Source organism: Chelonia mydas, chromosome 2 (assembly GCF_015237465.2).
Source record: "Chelonia mydas isolate rCheMyd1 chromosome 2, rCheMyd1.pri.v2, whole genome shotgun sequence".
NCBI lineage: Eukaryota > Metazoa > Chordata > Testudines > Cheloniidae > Chelonia > Chelonia mydas.
In genome coordinates, this window is record NC_057850.1 from 176,768,920 (window position 1) to 176,792,461 (window position 23,542).

The 23,542-nt window shown below is 42.7% G+C and overlaps 1 protein-coding gene across 7 annotated transcripts in view; it reads left to right on the forward strand.

Annotated features, from left to right (window-relative positions):
* Nucleotides 1-23,542, forward strand: part of PDE1C (phosphodiesterase 1C) — a 500,442-nt gene that overhangs the window by 433,792 nt on the left and 43,108 nt on the right. For all 7 annotated transcript variants that reach the window (XM_043540641.1, XM_037890096.2, XM_043540642.1 and 4 more), the window contains 3 exons: nucleotides 1,830-2,005; nucleotides 6,236-6,535; nucleotides 21,566-21,643. In XM_043540641.1, the coding sequence (XP_043396576.1) occupies nucleotides 1,830-2,005; nucleotides 6,236-6,535; nucleotides 21,566-21,643 (554 nt within the window). The remainder of the gene's footprint in view (nucleotides 1-1,829; nucleotides 2,006-6,235; nucleotides 6,536-21,565; nucleotides 21,644-23,542) is intronic.

A 23,542-nucleotide genomic window follows, 5' to 3' on the forward strand; every position in this document is an offset into this window, starting at 1 on the left:
CTCGATATATGCATATATCCACATCAGAATTCATTGGAATTTGGATGTAAAGAGTCTCACTTTCATTTAACCTGACCTTCCACCATAAGAGCTATCAAGGAACCGTCTTGAGTTATTAGGGTTTCTCCTGTGCAGGTTCTGGGATAATTCCAGCACTGTTCTAGGGTGAATATTCAAAAGGCTTGAATGGGGACTAATCTGGTAGCCTGTATGCTATTCACCATTATCTGAATAGTCAGAATAATATAAATTAGAGAGAGGAAAGACTTATTTGGTCACTTAGCTCCTCCCTTTGTCAGTGTAGGATTGTTCCAGACATTTTAGATTCTCCATTGATTTGTACATGTCTCCAGCAATGGAGTTTCAACCTCTTCCCTTGGGAGTTGATTCAGAAGTCTAATTGATCTCACCATTAAGAAGTATATCCTGATTATCAAACTGAATTTTCCTTTTCTTCCTTTCCTCCTACTTATTATCCCTTATGCCACACTCAATAATTTGTTTCCATCCTTGGTGTTTTACACTAAACAGATATTTAAAGACATTGGATCAAACCAACATTCCATATTTGAATGCCTCTTAAATCCAGGACAGTTCAGAAGCTGGATTCCATGGCCTGTGTTTCTATAATCTAAACCACCAGAACCTAAATCCTAAATGCCCTTGAACTTTGGGGAAGGGGGTTGGAACTGAAACTAAAATTTTGCAGCTCAACTACCTCTCTACTTTTAGACAAGCTATAAAGCCCTCTACCAGTCAGTCATTCCCTTCCACCCCCAGCCCTTAGTCATTGGTGTCAACAATTGCTTAGGCGCTTAAATTTTCCACATACATTAGTCCTTCTGGATCCTTAATTATATTTGTAGCTCTTTGGGTTCCTTCCAAATTTGTTTGCATCTGAATTTGATTTTAAACATACATAAAATTCACCGAAGCAGCAGACAGTGCCAGAAGCTACAAGAGGTTCTAATTCAGTGCTCTAGAACTAAGAGCCAATTCAGACTACTGTCCAGAGATGATGAGGTGGGACAGTCCTCTAGCCCACCATTGAGTCAGGGGCCTTTAGAAAGGTGAGATAGGGCATAAGTAGTGCCTCAGGCACTTCAGAGAAAGTTCAAGAGACATTTAGTAATTTTTCAGGTGCTGGCATAAAAAGGTTATAGAGCCAGCATCTTCTATGGTATTTCTATCTATCCAGGAAGGGAACAGAGTTGCAGGGCACTAATTCCTATTTATGTAAGGGCAAAATGGGTCACATTTTTAGTGATTGGAATTTAGTTATGCAAGACATTTTTGGTGAGCAGTTTCACACAAATTTCCATGTTAATAATGAAAACTTTGCAAAGTGAGAATGGGAACTTTCACACAACTCTAATAGCATTAGGCAACATATATGGTTATTAACGGTATTGAGCTCAGGACTAGATGATCTCCTGAGGTCCCTTCCAACCCTGGGAGTCTATGAAATTCACAGTGTTGGCTATCAATAGACTCAGAGCCGACTTCACATCTCACACTGGTGTCAATTGGGAACAACTCCACTGTATTGACAGAGTTGCACTAGTGTAAATCATATTGGAATTAGACTCTCTGTTCCTTACAATGGTCCAGATTATCTCAGCAGTTCTAAAATAGATCTCCCCAATGGTCTCATGATATGGTTCTTCCAACACAACCATAGGAACAAAGGGAGGAAGTTTAAGTTTTGGATATTGGCTTTTTCTGATTGACGGTATAGTACTTTATGGCTAGGGTCTGTTTCACTCCTTAGCTGTATTTAAGTGTATGAAGTGCTGATTCCTATCACATTGTGTGATCTTGTCTCCCAGTTTGAATAGCATTAGCCCCTCAGAAGTTAAAAGATCAAGTGTCAAGAGCACTGGGTCAGAAGGAAGTGCCTCACTCAACTGTTCAATACTCACTGTGGACTTCAAATGTTTTAAAGCCACCTGGACCGAGGTGGTGCAGCAGAACCGGGAGAAATGGAAAGCAAAAGCAACCAAAGGTAACAGACGAGCCTCATAATAAAAGGCTGAAAGCTCTTTTACCTTCTCCCCTTTAGGCTTTTTTTCTGCCCAGTTAGCCCTGAAGCAAGCTCTGACTTCTCAAACCATCTGCCTCTAGAGGCCAGCAACACTCACCACAGTTGGAGCCAGGAATACCATGTAACTCAACTGAAAGCCTTATACCTTTTTGTATACTGTGCACGCAGGTGTTGGAAATGTGTGTGTGTTGGGGGGGAAGAGAACGGTAGAGAAGGTGATTGAAAGGGAATGGAAACGGAAGTCAGTGGGCTTTGGATCAGGCCTCAAATGAGAAGAAGGATCTGACTTTTTGACAGCTTGTGAAATCTCTTCAGAGTTGCATGCCTGTTGCTCAGATCCTTGATTAACTGCGACAGTATATTTTATATTGTTTGATTTAGACAGTTTGATTTTATTACCTTATTTTTTTCTTGAATGGCAGTAGAATTGTACAGTACTGTATATGGGCCCTATCCTACAAACACTTACTTGCCAGCCATGGGGCTTAATACCATAAAGACTCCCATTCACTAGAGCTCAGAACTACTCATACACCCAGCACTAAATGTTTGCAAGATTAAACTGTGTCGCTGTAGGGCAAGATACATTTCTCTGTGGCAGGGACTCCTTTCTTCTTCTGTGTTTGTATAGTGCCCAGCACAGTGAGGCCTCAATCTTGACTGTGACCTTTAGGAGCTACTTTGATATCCATTATTATTAATAATAATCTCTTAGAAGTGAGGAATGGAGATCGGTGAAAGTTCTTTAACCAGACTGATTTGGACTTGGCTTGAGGCATAGTGGAAGATTTGGCTCAGTTTTTATATTAACTGAAGCAGATTGTTCATCCTCAATTATAAACCCTCTTTAGGAGGCAGAAGGGGACAAGTTTATTAACCAAATAAAATTTTCCTTGAGGTTAAAACATACCATACAAAGTATCAACCCCTTTTAAAGCTTCTCTTGCCAACAAAAAACAAAGTCCATTTATTTGCCAATTGATTTCAGATAGCTCTTACTTTTTAAAATGGTGTTTACGTGTTTCATCTGTTCTTTTTGGATCAAAAAGATCTGATGAAAACAAATGAAAGTTTACCAAATGAGTCTAGTCATTAGTATGGCCAGATGGTTTTTGGTATATGACTGTTGAATGTATGTGGCCAATCTATTTCACTTTAACACGTGACTGCTCTTCATGAGATTGCCATCATTATAGTATATACTGTTAGTTTATCAAAAGTGCGCACTGACATTATCTAAATCCTGTATGCAGGGGAGACCATCAGGGAACTTAATAATATATACTTTACAAATTGCCTACAAACAAATGCATTAGATAGACCCCAATGGGTCCTGGGGATTTAACTTTGTTTTCTACCCATTTGCAGCGAGTGCTTTGAGTAAGGATTTTTACTGAAACATGCATAAGAAGTCACATGATTCAAATGGACACGTGCACCATTAGTTAGGTTCTGGTTTGTCTCTGCTCATCAGTTTTTAAATTTTCATACATTTCTGGGTGTGTTTAGTAATAGCCACATTTATACAAAACTTTTCATTCTAAAGACCTTTACAAACACAGGACTTGTCATCGAATTGGCAGAGCAATGGGATCTAGAAAGTGAGGCACTGGACTGGGAATTAGGAGTCCTGGCTTCTATTCCTGGTTCTGCCACTGGCCTGTTTTGTGACCTTGGGCACATCAGTTCACCTCTGTGTGCCTCTGTTTCCTGACACTTTGTCTTACCTATTTATCTGATAAGCTCTTTGGACGGAGGCTGTCGCTCAGTGTGTTTGTAGAGGGCCTAGCACAATGGAACATCAGTCTCTGTTGAGGCCTCTAGACATAATTATACTGCAAATACATAATAATATTAACAACAATAATAATACATTAATTAATCGGAATGCAGTCACAGTCTAGGTGTAGCACATAACAGCTATTTATTAGTGCACAGCAACATTACCCAACAATTTAGGATCAGAAGCAAAGAAGAAATTGATTTGTACTGTTTCTGTAGAACACTGTAGTGTCTTTTGTAAGGATATTATCAACAGAAACGTGGTGTGGTGTTTTTATACTGAGTATAGTATTTTTGGAAAATGTCTTGGACTGTGTGGGCAAAATAAGTGAGTTTGTTGCTCAGCTCTTCCTACTTAAAAGATCATTATTAAATAATTATAAATTAAGAACCAGAATAAACATCTGCCCCAAGGTATAAAAGCACTGTACAGAGTAAGCATGTTGTGACACTAATTTTAATAGCAGGCAAATTTCTAGTAGTATCATAATAAATCTTTATATGAATTAATGTTCCCTGCAGTTTTTAACCGAGTTTTGTCTGTTTCCTGTGATTAGGTTGCAGAGTGTTAGCAAACTTTTCAGAGAGTCCAAAACCAGGGGAGGTATCTGGGAAGCCTTCACTGTATCATACTTCCTAAGGCATAAGATCAATGTGCATAGTGAGCCATCTATGGAAACTAGATTATTGAAGAAATGATTAATAAAGTGTGGGAGGCTCATATCTAATTTAATTATATTTTCATGTGATCCATAATTTATTAATTTAAAAATTAATTAACTTTTGTCAGCTGCTGGCAAGGAAATACAGATTGATGCTTCTTACAAAAATGACATTTTTTCCCCTTCTGTTTTGTTCCTCTTTTTGGTAGATTTTCCGGAGAAAATTGCTCTGATTCAGTTGTCAAAAGAATTTTTGTTACATGTGAGAAGATGTTTAATAAACACTTTATAATTCTTACTCCCTTGCTTAGGGTCTGATCCTGCAAGATACAGAGCGCCTTCTGCATAGATGTAGAGACTCTTCAACTCCCATTGACTGCATTTGGATTTAAATTGAGGGTGCTCAGCACTTTGTAGGCATTGTTCAGCAGTCCAAAGGAGGCAGAGTTCTGTATTTTTGTGGTACTACTCAGAATTAGAGTAGTCTGAGAACTGCCTAAGAGACAGGATACTTATATCACTGGTTCTAAGTATTTGCTGTCACAGCAGAACCCAAGATTCAGTTTGCTGAACATGAACACAGACTACTTTTAAAAGGGGAAGTTACTGCTCTTTATTAACTTTATTTTACATGCGTAATCTGAAATGCTATTATTGTTCAGGGCTGATTGTTTCCATGCTTAACAGCCCTTCCTGTACTTCCATTGTTTTAAAACTCATAAACAAGTCCCTATGGTCAAAACAGGTGGCCCAATGATAGAGGTACTCAAGGTCTAAAGTTACTCAATTCTGCTGACAGGCATCCTGTCCCTGGAAAAGAAAAGGCCAATAGTGGAGATGGCTGATTTAGTGGGAAGCTGAGGTGGGGAGGGGCCAGCTGAATTACATGACCATGTTTCTGATGTGACACGCCCCCAATGGCAGATTTAGGGGAGAGGGGATAAAAGGGCTGCATTTAGCTGCCTTTCATTTTCGCTTGGCTCCACTGTTCTCTTTCTGACCTAAACTAGTTTGTGGCGTTCCAAGGCAAATTCCACCCCAGAGGTGGCTGCACATCTGTGGTGCATGTGTAGACTGTATATCATTGCATGTTTGTGAAGCAATTTACGATCATTCAGGATGGAAGGGCACTGTGTACATGTAAAATATTAGTAGCCAGAGCATTAGACCACAAGGAAAGGAATGAAAACGTGGGGAAGAGTGAGAGGAAAAGAAGGTTGTAAGAAGCCAGCAGAGAGAGACTGAAATCAGGGAAGCATGCTGCACTGTTTGAAGGGCCATGGTTTTCCAGATGAGGCTGGTTTTGAATATAGCATGAGACAAACTGGATTTTTTTGATTTTCACATGCTTATGCCATGGGTGAAACTAGCCTCTCGCCCTCCCTTTACACAGCTGGCTGAACTGTTCTTCCCTTAATTTGCTTTTTAAAATACATAGATATAAAATATTTGGGGTCCATATTTGCAATTGCATTAGTGGTGGGGTTTTCAAATGTGATAACAAATATTGACTTTAACGGGAATACAGCTAGGCCAATGCTGAGCGCTTTGCAGATCTCGCCCTAAATGTTTTGGTTTTGTGTCTTTTTTTTGTTATGTTAATTTCCACATTTATCTAAGTTAAGATCATTTGAGAGGACATGGCTGAAATTGAATTAAAAGTGGATACGGTATCACTCTGGCAAATCTGCTGATGGTCTTGATTTTTCCCCCCTTCATTTTGGTTCTCCCTTTGCTGAGGATACAGAAGAAAAAGCTAAGAAAGAAGCAGAGGAAAATGCTCATCAGGGAACAGACGAAAAGAAAACAGAAGAAAAAGAGGAGAAAAAGCCAGCCGAGGATACCATGACAGCCAAGTCAGAAAACAGCAAAGAACCAAATCCTGGGGAAAGTAAGAGCACAGAATCTAGCAAGGATCATGTAAATGGGACTCAGCAAAGTGGTGTGAACAAACTTGAAGCCTCTCCAGGGAAAAACGAGTCTAGAGCGGACAAGGACAGTGAGTCTCACCAAGCGACAGGAAAGGAGAAACAGCATGTCCAAAATGGTAAGTCCTTTCATTGCTTCATTAAGGGGTGAATCCAGTCCTAAGCCCAAATATCTCAGCAAGGTATTGGGGAGATGTGTGAAGGAAGGAAAAAGGTCCTGGAGCAGATCCATGCAGCCTACTCTAGTTTAACAGTTGGAGTAGCCTCCACTGCCCTAGATTGCTCCCTTCACAGGTGGGAAGTTTTCTTGGAACTCCTTGGAGCTGGACTCTACAGATTACCCACTCCCTTGTATGCTCTAGCTCAGTGGTTCTCAACCAGGAGTCCAGGCCCCGCTGGGGTGCCACAAGCAGGTTTCAGGTTCTCTGCCAAGCAGGGCCAATGTTAGACTTTCTGGGACCCAGGGCAGAAAGCCGAAGCCCCACCACCTGGAGCTGAAGCCTGGGGTCATGAGCCCCGCTATCCAGGGCTGAAGCCAAAGCCTGAGCAACTTAGCTTTGTACGGGCCCCTATGGCATGGGGCCCCAGACAATTGTCTTGCTTGCTGCCCCCTAACGCGCTGGCCCTGGCGTTTATATGCAGAAAACTGGCCGTTGTGGCACAGGGGTAGCTGGGGAGTTTATATAACATGTTGGGGGGGCCTCAGAAAGAAAAAGATTGAGAATCCCTGCTCTAGCTGCACCTTCCTGCACCATTGGTTGTACTGGTGAGGTTTGCCTCCACACGAACATGCAGCTATCAGGTACACTGTGCTCTCTGGAAGTTGAAACAGATGGTCTGGGAGAAATCCTCAGTTTCACTGCGTGCATGCTGATTGTACTGAGGACGAGGGAATCAAAGATAGCTCATGAACTGCTGCAGGGCTGGTTTAAGGTCCCTTTCCGCTGCTCCAGTGATGCAGACGGACTTCAGGAGAAGCAGAGGATCTGGGCCTTTAATTTTTGAGCCTTTAATTTACATGTGACTTGTTTCCTTTGTTATGCTGTTCTTTATGACAAATACAGGCCTTGTTTCCTGTATCCCCTCATTGAATCAGTGCTAGGCACTGTACAAGCAGGAAGGAAGGCATGGATCCTGCTCAAGAACTTACAGCGTAGAAAGACAAATATAGAAAGAGTAGGAAAAAGAAAAGGAACATAAAATGGGAAAAAGGTAATGATTGGCCATATCATGATAACAGCTACAACTTGTCAATATTCTCTGAAATTCAATCTTTTGGCAACATTTTTTGGTAGAAATATTGAATTGCATTTTTAAAAATAGTACTTTTTTGGGACATGTTTCGTCCCATTTTTTTAAACCAGCTATAGACCTGGTAAAAAAAAATAAAATTTTGCCCATCTCCCCCCCACCCCCACCCTCAAGATGAGAAAGGTTTTGTTACATGTTTTTTTTTTTTTTTTTAATTATTAGCTACATCATCAGGCTATTCTCAGTTGCCCCTGAGCCGTGCTATTTCTCTTAAAGGGAGATTTTCCAGAGCAAGAATTGCAGAGGGGGACAGGGCTTGAGCATGAATATGAGAAAATATATTCAGCAAGTTAGTTTGAAGTAAGGGAAAAATAAATCCCTGAATTGATATAACCTAAAATACAGTGTGTGAAACTGGTGGAGATCTTAAAAGTGTTCAAAGCATATTACCTTTTCATTTTATAAATATATGCCTGTTAACAAGGCAGAAATACAGAAAGTGACAATAAATCCATGTACCACCACTCACCAACTGAGTGAATGTCAGCTAGCTAACTACTCCCAAACCACTCTCAATAACCCTCTCAGGAAAACCCCAAGGATATCTTTACACTGCAGCTGGGAGCAGGCCTGGGTCTGAACACAGGTGGCGAGCCCATACTACTGCCCGTGTCACAATGTCCACACTGCTATTTTTAGCACACTTGCTCAAGCAGAGCTAGCGCCTGTCCATCTGCCCAAGCCGGAAGGCGCATTCCCAGCTGCAGTGTCGACATGTCCTGAGTGAATAGATAGGCTTGCAGTGTGCCTTAAAATGGAATCAAAACTCAGGCCAGAATGAGTAAACAAATTCTAGCTAAGGGCCTTCCACTGAGAAAGCCCAGCCTGAGAATTACAAACCTAGGGACTGGCAGCTCAGGCAGCTCAGCAGATCTCAACTTCCAGGACAGAGCACAAATAGGACTTCAATGGACAGCTAGTGATTTTGTCTCTCCCCCTCCTTCCTCCCCGTCCTCCCCTTAAAGCAGGGGTTCTCAAACTGGGGGTTGGGACTCCTCAGGGGGTCGCGAGGTTCTTACATGGGGGGTTGTGAGCTGTCAGCCTCAACCCCAAACCCCGCTTGCCTCCAGCATTTATAATGGTGTTAAATATATAAAAAACTGTTTTTAATTTATAAGGGGAGGGTCACACTCAGAAGCTTGCTATGGGAAAGGGGTCACCACTACTAAAGTTTGAGAATTACTGCCTTAGAGAGATCAGGAGCTGTTGATTAGCTAGAGCATACCACATGCACAGGGTGTGTACATCTCACTTGGCAACCCACTCCACCTACAACTAGATATTCCTTTTACATATTTAGCTGTTATCCTTGGGAGAAGTATTGGGAGCAGAGTTGGAGCGTTCTACAAGGCATAGGATTTCTCCTATGTTGTGGTAGAAAGCCCCAACATTATTTGAATGCATGGGAATGAGCGCAGAACGGACAAACCAGCCCTGCGCTGCCAGCGTGCCCCGCCACACCGCCCCCCTACCCTGTATCTCCCACCCCCTTATGCCCAGCAACCCCCATGCCCAGTGGCCCTTCACCCAGAGATCTCCACCACAGATCCCTATGCCCAGCAATCTCCCACCCACAGACACACACACACCCCGCTGCCCAGCGCCCCTCTCACAGCCCCCCTCAACTGCCCATCACCTCATATTCCTGAGAGAATTCAGCACCAAAAAATTAAATTCTGTGCACAATATTTTAAAATTCTGCAAAATTTTGTCAAATAAATGTGGAGGCTCCAGCATGTGAAATCCCATTAATGTAAAATCCCATTGAACTGCACCAGATAAAGACACTTTACTGAAGCCTTCTGTTTTACATACTTCTCTAATGATATGGGGATGACGTGCACTTCATTGCTTTTGGTAACTTCCCTTTGCTGCTCTCTTCCTCCATTTGGTCAATTCTGTAAGTGTCAAAAAATACTTTAAAAGGATGATTTCTGAACATTAATATCTTGCTCAAGAAAAGAAATTGTGCTCTAATTTATTGGAAAAGACTTTTGAGTTATAATTACTGTAGGGCCTTTTGGACTCATGAAACATAACATTCACCTCCTTGGGTTCAATACTGCTTCCTTTATGCTATGCCTATATGGTAATATCTTATTGTAAAATATTCTCCTGATTATCTCAATTGTTTGGTAATTCCTTTCAAGAAGATAATTATCATTACCATTCTGCAGTGATATGGTAGGCCAGCTATTATAATATTCATAACTTCCCCTTTTCATAATAAATTATATTCAGTGAAAGTTCAAAAAATGTCTCCTCACATTAGTTTGAAATCTGTGTCAGTCAGACCCTTGGTGGCTTCTCGGAGGGAGCGCACGATGAAAGAATATTAATTTGGGCATTCATCATCCTTGCGTACACACAGTTGGGGCAAGTCATTTTTATTTTTCAGTGGGCAAGTAAAGTATCATTAGTTTCTCATCCTCAATCACAATAAAGGGCATGTGAGTAGACATTTGTGTTTTAACTGGTAAATTTTCATGCCAATTTTGCGAGGGTGATGCACATATCCATTGGAACCTGGGCATTCTTCTTTGATGACAGATCCCAGTCTTGCAATGAGAAGGTCCCAGCCCTTCAGTGAGCTCCACATAGGCAGACCCTCTCTTTCTCTCTCTACTTCCCTTTCTCCTTCCCCCATGGCTATTATTCATAAAACTTGGAAAGATTCATCTCTGGTGCCTCGATTCAGCCATCTAACCCTCTTAATCAAAGTGCTCAACTTTAGGCATGAGCTTAGATCCTATTGACTTTAATGTGACTGAAACATATGTTTTAGTGCTTTGCTGAATAGGGATGGACTTAAGCACATGCTTAAATGTTTTGTTGAACTGAGGCCTTAAGGAGGCAAAGAGAGAAAGATTAAAGGGTTTAATATTCAAGTATGCAATGAACTGAGAAATCAAAAGTGATACTGGGGTGTGGGGAAGAAACCTCAGGGCGTGATCCTTCAGTCACTGAGCAGTTGTGAGGGCATGCAACATCTTACAAGAAGAGCCTCATATTATTGGGGGTTTCTGAAAGTAAGGGAGATGGGGAACATGATTTTCAGAAGTACTGGAGACAGATGATTTTCAGATTCTCCCTCTACATTGCCCAAACAAGTAATGCCCGCCTGTTCTTTAGTACAATAGATGCTGTTAAAATCTTTTTGATATTTAATGTAGGAGTTAATTGTGTCATGACATAGAAGGCTGGCCTCACTGCTTGGGTGCCTCCTCATGTCCGTGTGTGTCGTAGCATCTCTATCCCCATCTGGCACCCGCTGCCAATGGCTGTTTTGGTCCTCCAGTGGTCCACTTCTTCCTGTGAGTTGACCTTCCGGCCATGTCTCCATTTAAGTCTAGCCCTTCTAGGTTAACAAGAAGTCCAACAAACAAATGTCCAAGACCTTGTATCAAATCTTCAGTCCCAACTCTGGGCGTGTGGTTTTCAGGGCTCTTTGACATCCTTGTCCCCTTTTCTGGTCTCGCACCACTATACCAGTGGCTGGTAGGGGAACCTGGGGCCACTCAGTACACTCAGTACACCAGGTGCCAGGCCAGGGACCATATAACTAGAAGCCAAGGTCTGCTCAGTCCAACTGCTTGCTGCTGCTTCTCTGGGCTTCTTCCTACCATGGCCTTTCTCACACCTTCTCCCCCACAGCCTTTCTAAGCTCACCTTTATTTCGGGGGCAGGTGTCCCAGGGCTCTCCTCAAGAATCTCCCAACAAAATCTCAAACTGAAAGTACTAACTTCTCAGGCTTGACCTTTCCTTTCTTTGTACACCTCCAGTTCCCCTGCTTTGTTCCTTAACTGAACACAACCCCGGGTTCTCCCCCTAGACATCCAAATCCTGCCCTTCTTTCAGTGTGCACCTCCAGAGCCTGCACTACACTTCCTCTTGCTTGCCAGCCTTCTCTACTGGGGCTAGGATCCCCAGATTTACTCTCCCCCTCCCCCTGGGCTTTCTCCTCACAACCTCTCTAGTCCCAAAGAGAGGAACTGCAGAGTTCCTTCCTCTCCTCCTCGCAGCCACCTCCTGCTCTCAACTTCCTCTGATTATAGTCCTCTCCCCAGCTGGGCTTCATCCACAATTAAGGGTTTCATCCGCCCTTCCCCCAACGCAGCCAAGCCTGGTATGTTAATTTTCCTCTCCAGCCATATTAACCCATTCAGAGCCTGTGTGGGGTACTCACCCTGTCAGGGCCATCCTTAGGATTTATGGGGCCCTACACAGTATTATTAAACTGGCACCCTTATGCCCGACTTACTCTAAGCAACACAAACATAAGCTTACAGTATTGGAAAACTTGCCACATGCACTTTATTAAAAACAGTTTAATTGTGCTGCCTTCACCCCTAACCCCTGCACTTCCCTCCCACCTGTAACCCAAACCAGCCCTGCGCTGCCAGCGTGCCCCACCATTACCGCCCCCCTGCCCTGTACCTGCCATCCCCTTATGCCCAGCAACCCCCATGCCCAGTGGCCCCTCACCCAGAGATCTCCACCACAGATCCCTATGCCCAGAGATCTCCCACCCACAGACACACACCCACCCTGCTGCCCAGCGCCCCTCTCACAGCGCCCCTCAACTGCCCAGCACCTCATATTCCTGAGGGAATTCAGCACCAAAAAATTAAATTCTGTGCACAGTATTTTAAAATTCTGCAAAATGTTGTCAATAAATAAATGTGGAGGCTCCAACATGGCAGTGGCAAGCATAGGCCACTGGCTGCACGAGGTGGGAGATCACCTTGCAGCCTTCCCTCTCCCCACCCCTCCTAGGATAGGAACTTGGCAGTGAGATACCTCTGCGTGCATTTCAAAAGGCCACAGGGAAGCATTTTACATGATGGCTGGGATATCAGCCATGACCCAAAACCTATGTGAATGACAAAAAAGAAATAGCTGATAACAATGTCTGAGTCCAGCCCGCATCCAGGCCCTTGCCTGCCACTGCTCTGGACCATCTACTCCCAAATGGCCTTTCATTCTCCCTAAAATAGAGCATTTCCCTCTAATCCTGAAATCCTGAAAAGAAAAGAGGTACTTGGGATGTGCAGCTTAACAAGAAAAGGAATTATATTTAGGCACCAGTCTTTCTTTCTCCCCTGATTTATACACCTGGTTGCAACACACGGCTGAGTGGGATTGTATTGGGTATAACTCAGCACGCAGTTTCAACAATACTTCAACAGTGGGGTTGGAGCCATAACCAGCCAAGTCTCATTTGAACAGTGGCTCTCGTTTTGGATTATTTAAGGCCGTTTTTAAAGGTCTTTCCCACAGGTGAGGAAGAAGGTGCTGCATTCTTGGAGGGACCTTTAAAATCCCACTCAACTCTGCACTGTTTAGAACTCTCCCTCTTCAAAATGCTACCAGCTTAAGAGACAGCCCTGGAGATACTTGGATCCACAAGAAAAAAATCATTTCCCTTTTTCCTAAATAAAAGTTTTTTCAGCTACTCCAGCCTTGTCAAGGGCAAGTCCATCTTCCTCCCCAGCTAAGAAGTCGCTCCCTCCCTTGTATTTTGCAGTCCTGATTGCTGCTTTTCTGCTCCAGGTACATCCCCCTCTTCCTATTGTTTTAGTGTCAGTTTCCTCCTGTTGACACTAAAATATTGTGAATGGGCAGGAAAAGCAAACACCACCTTCTTTTATTTTCCTTCAACTTTCCCTCCTCCCCAGCCTGGTTATGTGTGTGCCTCTCCTGCCTCCCAGCCTGTGTCTGCTGCTGATCCCTGCTGGGGAAGGGAGGAGAGGAAAGGTGACGGTCCAAAGAGGATCCTGGAGTCTGGTCTTAGACTTCAGAGAAGAGGGAGGTGGAGTGAAAAGGAGACTAGGAGAGAGATTGCAGGGAGTTGCTGGCGGGGCAGGGCACGTGGGCAGAAGAGGGGAGAGGTGCAGGTATAATGTGGGGCTGCTCGGAACAGCTGCTCTCCCCTGAGGCCACCAGCCTGCTCCCCAGGAGGCCCTAGCACATTCCCTGCTTGCTCACTAAGCCAGACAAAGAACCCACCCCTACTCTTTTCCCTTCCCAGCCTGACTGCCCCGAGCCATCTCTAGCCCAGTTCCTCCTCCGCTCCCTGAAGTCCTGTGCCCGGCTTTGCCCACTTGCCTCCCGCCTCTCTTCCCAACCTCCAGGTATCCCCCCAGCTCTGTTCCCAGCCTTGCCTGACACCTCTCCGGCCCGGCTCCCCCTGCTCGCTCACATGCAAACGTCCACTCCTGGCCCTATGACTCCCCGCCTGAGCTGGCTGAGGAGTGAGTGGACAGAGGGGAGGGGCCAGGGTGGAGGGGAGGGGAGAAGCCTGCCAGCCCAGCGCAGGGGAGGGGCCGGAAAGGAGAGGAGTCTGCACTGCAGCCAGCAAGGGAAATGGTGCCCCAAATTTTTGGATGCCCTACGAAGCCATGTACGCTACGTATGCCTAAGCATGGCCGTGCACCCTGTCACACATGGTATTTGTGGTATCTGCCATTCTAAGTACAGTTAATATTGCACTACAGTAAATCTACATGGTGTAAATATCAAGATTTTAACTGCAACCACTGTGGACCAGATTGTGATTGGCCTTTCAGTGGTTTGGCAAAGAGGAACTAGAAGATAAAGTGCCCTGCTCTGTTCCCCCATCATACTGGTACCATCAACAGTTGCAATCCTAGCATTCACTTTGGCTCTTCCCCACTGGCTCCAATAAGACACAGTTGAGCCCTGTGAGCCTGATCTAAAGCCCATTGAAATCAGTGGGAGGTATATTTGTCTTTTTGTTGATTTCATCGGAATGAGGATCGCAGCTTGATATAGCTGTATAATATGAGTCTCCATTTCACAGTTCAAGAATTTTTTTTTAACCTACTCTTCATCAGCACAGAGAAAGGTGCTTGTGACTTAAATAAAAAAATGAGGGTCTTTTGGCCTGGAATTAGTGCCAGACTGAGTGTTGATTGTGGAAGCTGGGAATATTTTTATTTTCTTTCTTCCACTGTTGCATCAGGATAATTTGCTTAATTTGATCATCTGCAATGGGTTTCCCAGTCATTAATGTGATTTAGTGAGGTTCTGCTTTGCTGTCATTGTATTACTCTTGCAATAAGGATCGGTGGTTAATCCTGCTTTGACTGGGCTCCTTCAGGAGGTTTTGTTTGCTTGTTTTTGTTTTTAAACCCACTTTTAACCAAGGCTGGGCTCAGTTCACTTCTTGCACCAGCAGATTATTCTGCAGTACCCATGATTCACCTCCTGTGGGAGGATAGCTAGTGTTTGCATGTCTTCTCTCCCATAAAGGTTCCATCATGAGGGGACAGCTCTAAATCATAGCTCCTTCCATTGGAGTCTTGCTGATGGAGGCTACTTGAGATGCAGGGCTGGCACAGCACGACCATGGCTGGTGCCCCAAGAGATTGTATGATGTGATGCTTTCATCACTTTAAAGAGCCTGCAGCCTGAGGCCATCTAAACTAGGTCTAACAGACTGCCAGAGAAAGTCCCACCTTTCCATAAGTATTATTGTCAGCAGGGTGAAACCTTGTTATGGGTTCAGGTAAAACCCTACTGTGATTGATAGGTGTGAACTTACCCTTCAGTTAACATAACTGTAAGGATAGGTTCCCACCTAAGACGGAAGGACTATGTGAATCCACCCAGGATCTTTTGCTAAATAATGTTTTGTGTAGGAAGGAGGGAGAAGAGACAAAATACTTGAGACACAGCTGGTGGTAGCAGCTGAAAGCAGAGTGACTCTGGCTCTAGAAGAAATTTGGGGAGAGGTATATGGGCTAGTGGTGCAGGCTGAAAGGAGTGTTCTTAGCGCTGTGAGCAAAAGAAGCAGTTTCCTGCTATTTGCATTCAGAGTTGCAGGACTTTGCAGATTCTTTAAATTGTAAACAAACAAATCTGCATCAAAGAAATATCTGACTATCACCAGTTTCTACTCCCATGTGGGACATCCCCAGGGCCTCAAGCTTTAACTAGTTTCTCAGGTTGGAAAGGGGCAACATTGGTGTGAGAAGTGGGATCCAGTTTCCAAGAAGAGAGATTCTGAGCCTGGTGTACTTGGTGAACCAAGATGAAACAAATAATGGAGGTACTTGCCAAAAGCAAAAACAGAAAGCAGGAATTAAAACAAGACCTAAAGAACAGGAGCTGGAGACTTTGTAACAGGAGTTAAGAGAAGACTTTTAAAACAAGTTATAAATCAGAAAATGCCCAGCGAGAAGTTGCATTCTGAGATAAGACCCTTGTTGGAACAGCAACTACAAAGTGCCTGGACAGATTGGGAAGCTCAGCTGCAACACACCCAGGCTGGCATGGTAAAACAGATTGGGGAGGTGACCCACAGTCGGACTGCCATATACCAGAACTTTTTCCATGAATTAGTGGAGACAAACAGGGCTTTGGTGGGTTTGGAACTGCTAACTGAGATGAATTGCAGCAAGGATTCAAAAAGCTGAGAATAAATCAAAGGGTCACTGACCACAGTTGAAGGCAGCTGCCTGGATGAGGAATTGAGGCAGTCAGAGCTTGGGTGAGATATCTATCAGCATTTTCTACCCCATTTGTAACTCACAGAGGCCCAAAGGGGAAAGCTTGAGCTGTCCCAGCTCAAATAATGCAACAGGCCACTATTTCTGAGCAGAAAACTCCCTGGGAGGGTTATTTGGTTCAATTCAACATTATAGCTCAAATGAATGGCTGGGATGGTGGACAGAAAGGGGTGGTTCTAGTAGCCAGCTTGAGTGGCCCAGCTCCTAGGGTACTGCACAACCTATCCCAGAAAACAGATTGAATTATCCAGGCCTGTACAAGCCTTTGACATGCAGTTTGGAGCTAGCCATCCATCTGAGCTGGCCCGGGGACAGCTAAGAGTTAGAAGGAAAGAGAAAGAAGAAACCTCACCTGAACTGGCAGAGGACCTGCGGACGCTTGTGTTCCTGGCATACCCAGGATAAATTGGCAGTGGACCAGTTTGTAGATGCTCAGCTGGGCTTGGACTTGCAGATCAAAAGCAGCAGAAAGAGGCCAAAGACAGTCAAGAGGCCATGGAATTTGCCACAGAACTCGAATCTTTCCTTGAGCAGTGCACCAGAAGAGGAAGCAACCACTAGTTGAGGAGGATGGAAGCTGATCTCCATGAGGCCTGTAAGTAGAGATCTGTGTCTAATGTCTGATGGAAGAGGGGATCCTAATCTGGTTCATGACCTTACTGAATGATTAGAACAAATGATAAATTCTCTTTGTAAAAGAAGGGAAACTGGCAATAATGCAAAAATTAAAGAAAACAGTCAAGTTTGTACTGTAACAAAACTAGCCACAAAAAGGAGGATTGTAATAAATTTAAGGCAGGCCAAGACAGATTGTTGCAAGCATCTAGTGAAAGCCTCTCTCCCAGTTCAGAAAATGAAGGAATGTCCAACCCGAAGGGGCAAAGTTTGGCAATACACTGATCAGCCACATCGTTTTTGTTTAGGTCTGGGCAGTTAAAGAACAATAGTGGGGGTCTAAAGGAGTAATAGGCTCTGTGATGTGTCCAGGAATAATTCACGTGGTCTCAAACATAACCGTTATTAAACCAGACACAAGGCGAGGCAAGAGGGGATCCAAAACTGAACTGCCTAACTGGTCTTAAATGGAGACAGTGGCTGGGGCAAGGGCACCCAGCTGAAAATTGGGTTTGAAGATTAGAACTCTGGCATTTGAGCAAGAAGTCTGGGTGGCTGAAATAGTGGATGAGCTATTAATTGGCTTGGATTTCCTTTATGGCTAGTAACTATATAATAAATGCCCAGAAAGGTGTCTTGCAAATTCAGTCCATGTAAATTCCCTTTAAAGATATGGCCTAGATGAGACAAATAGTTTGTAAGTAATCAGTGTTCCTGTTACGTCCAAACCTTGAATACTGCGTGCAATTTTGATGACACCTTCTCAAAAAAGATATATTAGAAATGGAAAAGGTATGGAGAAGGGCAATAAATATGATTGATTGGAGTATGGAACAGCTTCCACATGAGGAGAGATTGAAAAGCCTGGGACTATTCAGCTTGCAAAAAAGATGACTGGGAGGGATGGGATAGAGATCAATGAATTAATGATTGGTGTGGAGAAAGTGAATAGGGAAGTGTTATTTACCCCTTCACATAACACAAGAACCAGGGATTATCCAATGAATCAACAAAAGGAAGTATTTCGTCACACAATGCACAGTCAGACTGTGGAACTCATTGCCAGGGGCTATTGTGAAGGCCAAAACTATAAGTGGGTTTAAAGAAGAATTAGATAAGTTCATGAAGGATAGGTACATCAGTGGCTATTAGCCAAGATGGTCAGGGACACAACCCTATGCTTGTAGTGTCCCTAAGTGTCTTACTACCAGATACTGGGACTGAACAACTGGGGATGGATCACTTGATAATTTCCCTGTCCTGTTCATTCCCTTTGAAGAATCTGGCATTGGCCACTGTCAGAAGACAGGATACTGGGCTAGATGGACTATTGATCTGACCCAATATGGCCATTCTGATGTTCTATTGTTCTTACATTTGCAATGAATGAATTGTCCTACCTCTGGGCAGAAAGTATTATAACCAATACATGCTGTGGTGGCTTTCCGGCAAGGGAAAGATGGCAAGTGATTGAAACCTGTTTGCAGATGCAGGGTCTTGGGGGGAATCTTAGCTGCCAAATCTCTTGCAGGTCTGAAACAAGAACTGATCCCTGTTTGTGTGCTAAATGTTTCTGACAGGCAGTAAATCGTAAGAAAGGGAAACTATTTCAGTGGTCAACAGGGTGTGATTTAGCATTTCAGAGTAGAAAAAGGCTCTTGGGGCTGCTTCTGTCTTGGTCTATCCATGTTTCAAAACCCTCTGCATATTGGATACAGATGCTAGTACTTGTGGTTTGAAGGACAGACAGAATCTCAGGTTGGCTGCCCCCCAGATCTGAGAATATAGCGGTGGAAATTGAAACTGAAAAAGTTGTCACAGGGATGAATTCCCCATTTTAAAGCAGAATGGGCAGGGGTTGTTAGACACTGATAGGAAATCCAGAGAAAAGCCCCAAAGAGATTTGGGTGAGAATAAAATTGTTTTATGTAGGTGATGGTAAAACTGTCCTGACAGAAAGGCACTGTGTATATGTAAATAGTTAATTATGGTTGTATCACTTGTTATTTGTTAAAGTATTTATTTTCTTTTGTTTGGGATAAGTTTTTGGGTGTCACCATGTTAGGCCTCATTGGGATGATGTGCAAATTTGTGTTGTAGGGTGTTACGATGGACTGGGTGAAACCTTGTTGTGGGTGGAGTTAAAACTTTCTTGAGATTGATAAGAGTGAACACAACCTTCAGTTCACATAAGGGCAAGGATGGGCCTCCACCAAAGAGAAAAAGGAGTATGTAAACCCACCCAGGAGCTTTTGCTGAGTTGTGTGTGTGTGCGCATGTGCGTGTGTGTGCACGCACACAGAACAGACAAAAAACAGAGACTCAGACAGCTGGCAGCTGAAAGCCCTGTGTCTGACCCCAGAAGGGGTTGGGGTGCAGGCTGAAAAGAGTGTTCCTAGTTCTGGGAGGAAAAGAAGCTGTTTTGTGCTATTTAATTCCTTTTGCATTCAGAGACAGGACTTTGCTCATTTTTTGTAAATAAACAAAACTGCATCAAAGAAATACCTGACTATCACCAATTTATACTCCCAGCTGGAACATCCCCAGGGACCTAAATTTGGATGCTACTCGGGTTGGAAAAGGGAAACAATATTTTTCCACTCCAGGTATGACTATTTGAGGTTAGGTCTTTTGGAGCTCTTTAGGTGGGCTAGGGGACTGATGGGATGCTGACCCACTGTTGTTCCTTCATGTATGGGCCTGCTTTTCCCATTTGTCCATGCATGCACTGCCTCACTGGGCAACTAGCGAGACATATCTCTGGTCACTGCTGTTTGGACTCTGGAGCTGAACGATCACTGACAAAGTCTGTCTCTTTTTAAATATTGATTTCCAATATAGTTTGACAACAAACATAGTCTGGTTCAAAGAGAAAGAGGAAGAGTTTGGTCTGGGTAGTTTTACCACTCTCCAGTTTAAAGAACAGGAGTACTTGTGGCACCTTAGAGACTAACAAATTTATTACAGCATAAGCTTTCGTGGGCTACAGCCCACTTTATCGGATGCATAGAATGGAACATATAGTAAGAAGATATATACATACATACAGAGAAGGTGGAAGTTTCCATACAAACTGTAAGAGGCTAATTAATTAAGTTGAGCTATTATCAGCAGGAGAAAAAAACTTTTGTAGTGATAATTAAGATGGCCCATTTAGACAGTTGACAAGAAGGTGTGAGGAGACTTAACATAGGGAAACAGATTCAGTATGTGTAATGACCCAGCCACTCCCAGTCTCTGTTCAAACCCAAGTTAATGGTATCTAGTTTGCATATTAATTCAAGCTCAGCAGTCTCTCATTAGAGTCTGTTTTTGAAGCTTTTCTGTTGCAAAATTGCCACCCTTAAATCTTTTACTGAGTGTCCAGAGAAGTTGAAGTGTTCTCCTACCAGTTTTTGAATGTTATGATTCCTGATGTCATATTTGTGTCCATTTATTCTTTTGCTTAGAGACTGTCCGGTTTGAGCAATGTACATGGAAGAGGGGCATTTCTGGAACATGATGGCATATATCACATTGGTAGATGTGCAGGTGAACGAGCCCCTGATGGCGTGGCTAATGTGATTAGGTCCTATGATGGTGTCACTTGAATAAATATGTAGACAGATTTGGCATCGGGCTTTGTTGCAAGGATAGGTTCCTGGGTTAGTGTTTTTGTTGTGTGATGTGTGGTTGCTGGAGAGTATTTGCTTCAGGTTGGGGGGCTGTCTGTAAGCGAGGACTGGTCTGTCTCCCAAGATCTGTGAGAGTGAGGGATCATTTTTCAGGATAGGTTGTAAATCTCTGATGATACACTGGAGAGGTTTTAGTTGGGGGCTGAAGGTGACAGCTAGTGGCGTTCTGTTATTTTCTTTGTTGGGCCTGTCCTGTAGTAGATGACTTCTGGGTACTCGCCTGGCTCTGTCAATCTGTTCTCTTCAGTTTGTGATTGAAGTACCTAATAATTGGCAATGAAGATTGAGGATGATCCCCATGCACATTCCCAGGCTTCATAAAGTAGGAATGTACCTCAAGGGTCCAATTGCTGTTTTCATTGTACGTCACCTAAGGCCTTGCTTCCTTGGACTGTTAGAGAGAGTCCAGGACTAGAGCTACCTAGGGGACCCAGCCACTTACCGCTATGAAACTTAAGCATCATCCAGTAAAAACAGGTCTAGAAGTAGATGTGATTAGTAACTAAAAGTCAAATAACATTTTTTTGTATAGTTTGGGATATTTTAAGGTGGCACCTTAAGACGGGGATTTGCCATGGGAGGATGTCATGTATAAACAGTGTCCCGTGGCCATTCTCAAAACTACTTGCCCTTTAAAAGTGCACATTTTAGAGGTCTTGATTTTGGAACAAGAACAATGCTACATTTTATTGTGAGACACAGCTGTTATTCCCAAAAGGGGTTATGCACATAAATTTGCATTTGTACTTCCTTTCTGTACTTAAAGAGATACCCACAATTATTTGAAATCGACAAGCTGTTTGTGAAGTTTGAATTTTCTGTTAAGAGTTGTGTAAATCTTATCTGGTGACTTATCACAATAGTGTGCTAATCCGAAATATCAACTAATTCCTATATGTGCTATTTCCCATGAAGACAAATCTTTCTCAAATACTTTAATTTGATTGGATTAGAGGCAGTACTGAGCTACAGTCTATATTAAAGATGCTTATATGTTTCACTTCTTATTTCCAGGTGAATTGAAGGATGATGATAACAAGTCAGACAAGAAAGATCAGTCTAGTATGGGAAATGAATCAAAGAAATCAGATGGTAAGGACCTAATTTCTATCACTTTTTTCCCCCACCACTGTATGTGGTGCAGTGCATTCTAGACAGCCAATAGTTTGTCCTAAAATTATAGTGTAAGAAATCCAGGGAAAAAATACTCTGCAACATTTGGCAAAACTCTTTGGGGCATCTTCAGATAAAATTGTCTCTTTCCTAAATAGTGTCTAGCAGTACCTAATTGTTGTGTTGGTATACCATGTTCCTTACACATGAACTCTCAAAATTTCTGCAAGAAAAATCCTGGATAATTTAAGCTTCTCAAAAGAGAACATGGTTACATTTAGCTCCATCTTTTTTACTTTAATTTGGTCAAACTCTGCTCTGAGTTAGATCACTGTAAATGCAGAGTAATTCCACTGACTTCAAAATTTAGCCTATAGTTTATAATCATATATCACACTATGCCAATATAGAAATAAGATTTTCCTGGTTTAACTGGTTATGTGAGAATTCCTCTGGAGTAGTGGAATCCTAAGTGAGATACAACAAGTATAGACGACCTTGTGCTATCCCCTTCCCCATCTGGTGTAGTGTGCATGTTAAGGACATCCTAGAGAAGAAATATGGCTGGAATACTGCTGCATTCCAATAGCCCACAGCTGTGGAACAGCCTATTGGGTGTCATTGCAACTGGAAACAATTTAGAGCAGCCCTGAGGCTGCTCTAAATTATGCCAGAAGTCAAACGGGTTCCCAGGAATCAAGGAAGTATAAAAGCGAACGTAAGCCACCTTTACTCCTCTCCCTTTCCTCAGGTGTGCCAAATGGAGTTGCAATATAGCTGAGGATCTAGGCCTATTGCTATGGGAATGATTTAATAAACGTTAATTTACATTTATAAATGGATACATAACTTGCTGTTACCTTTTACTCGTCTGTATATCTCAGTTAAATCCACTGAGAAAATGCAGTTTTCACCTTTATAGACGCAATATGGTATCTGGTTTTGACTCTCAAGAATAACAATCCTATTGTAACTACTACAGCAAAAGTTAAGAATGACAATAATTATATCTTCTATTTTACTGAAATAAAATATATTCCCTTAATTGGATATATGTGAATGAATTACTCAATAAGTACATTATCCTGATAATTTTATAATTCAAAAGAAAAGGTAACTAACAACATAAATAATATAACACAGTGGATGCAAGAACATATATTAATTCTACACACATGAATGTGTATTTTATAAAATGATCTTTTTAAAAAGGAATGTCTGTCAGGGCTTGCTTACTTTTGTTAGAAAGCCATATTCTTTACACACTTGAGATAAATATCTACCAGCAAAAAACCCTTGGTCAAATAATGAAAAAAACAGAAAGGCAGCTATATTAATGACTAAATGATTCAGGTTCAGTTCACTACTGTTTGCAGACCCATGTTATTAATTAATCATGAATATTCAGATAACCTCTGTATGGTCATGAAAGTATTTGCAAATCCCCAAATCTTTGTGAATCTGTTATTCACATTTTATTATCTACTATTTCTTGTGCACTGTTGAGAATAACTATTTGTTACTCTCCCGTTAAAAAGTGCAAGACATCCATTTAGAGTGCAGAACCAGTACCAGGTGATCAATCACATAGTAAATAGTCAAATGAAACAATGCAAGAGCAACCCAGAGGCTGAGTATTGTTCATTCAGACACTTCAGACAGCTCTTACTTCATTGTCAGAAAGCAGAAAAAGTTTGTGAATGATTTTCAAACTAAAGAAAAGATGTACACGTGTCACTCTCTTGTTTTGACAAATACTGTTCAATCAGCTCTATCTGTTACTTGCTGTGGAACAAAGCACTTTACTAGCAGAGTGGGGGATCTAGAAAAAGAAGTGCTAGTTTGAGACACATGGTTACATGCAGAATAATGAAATAT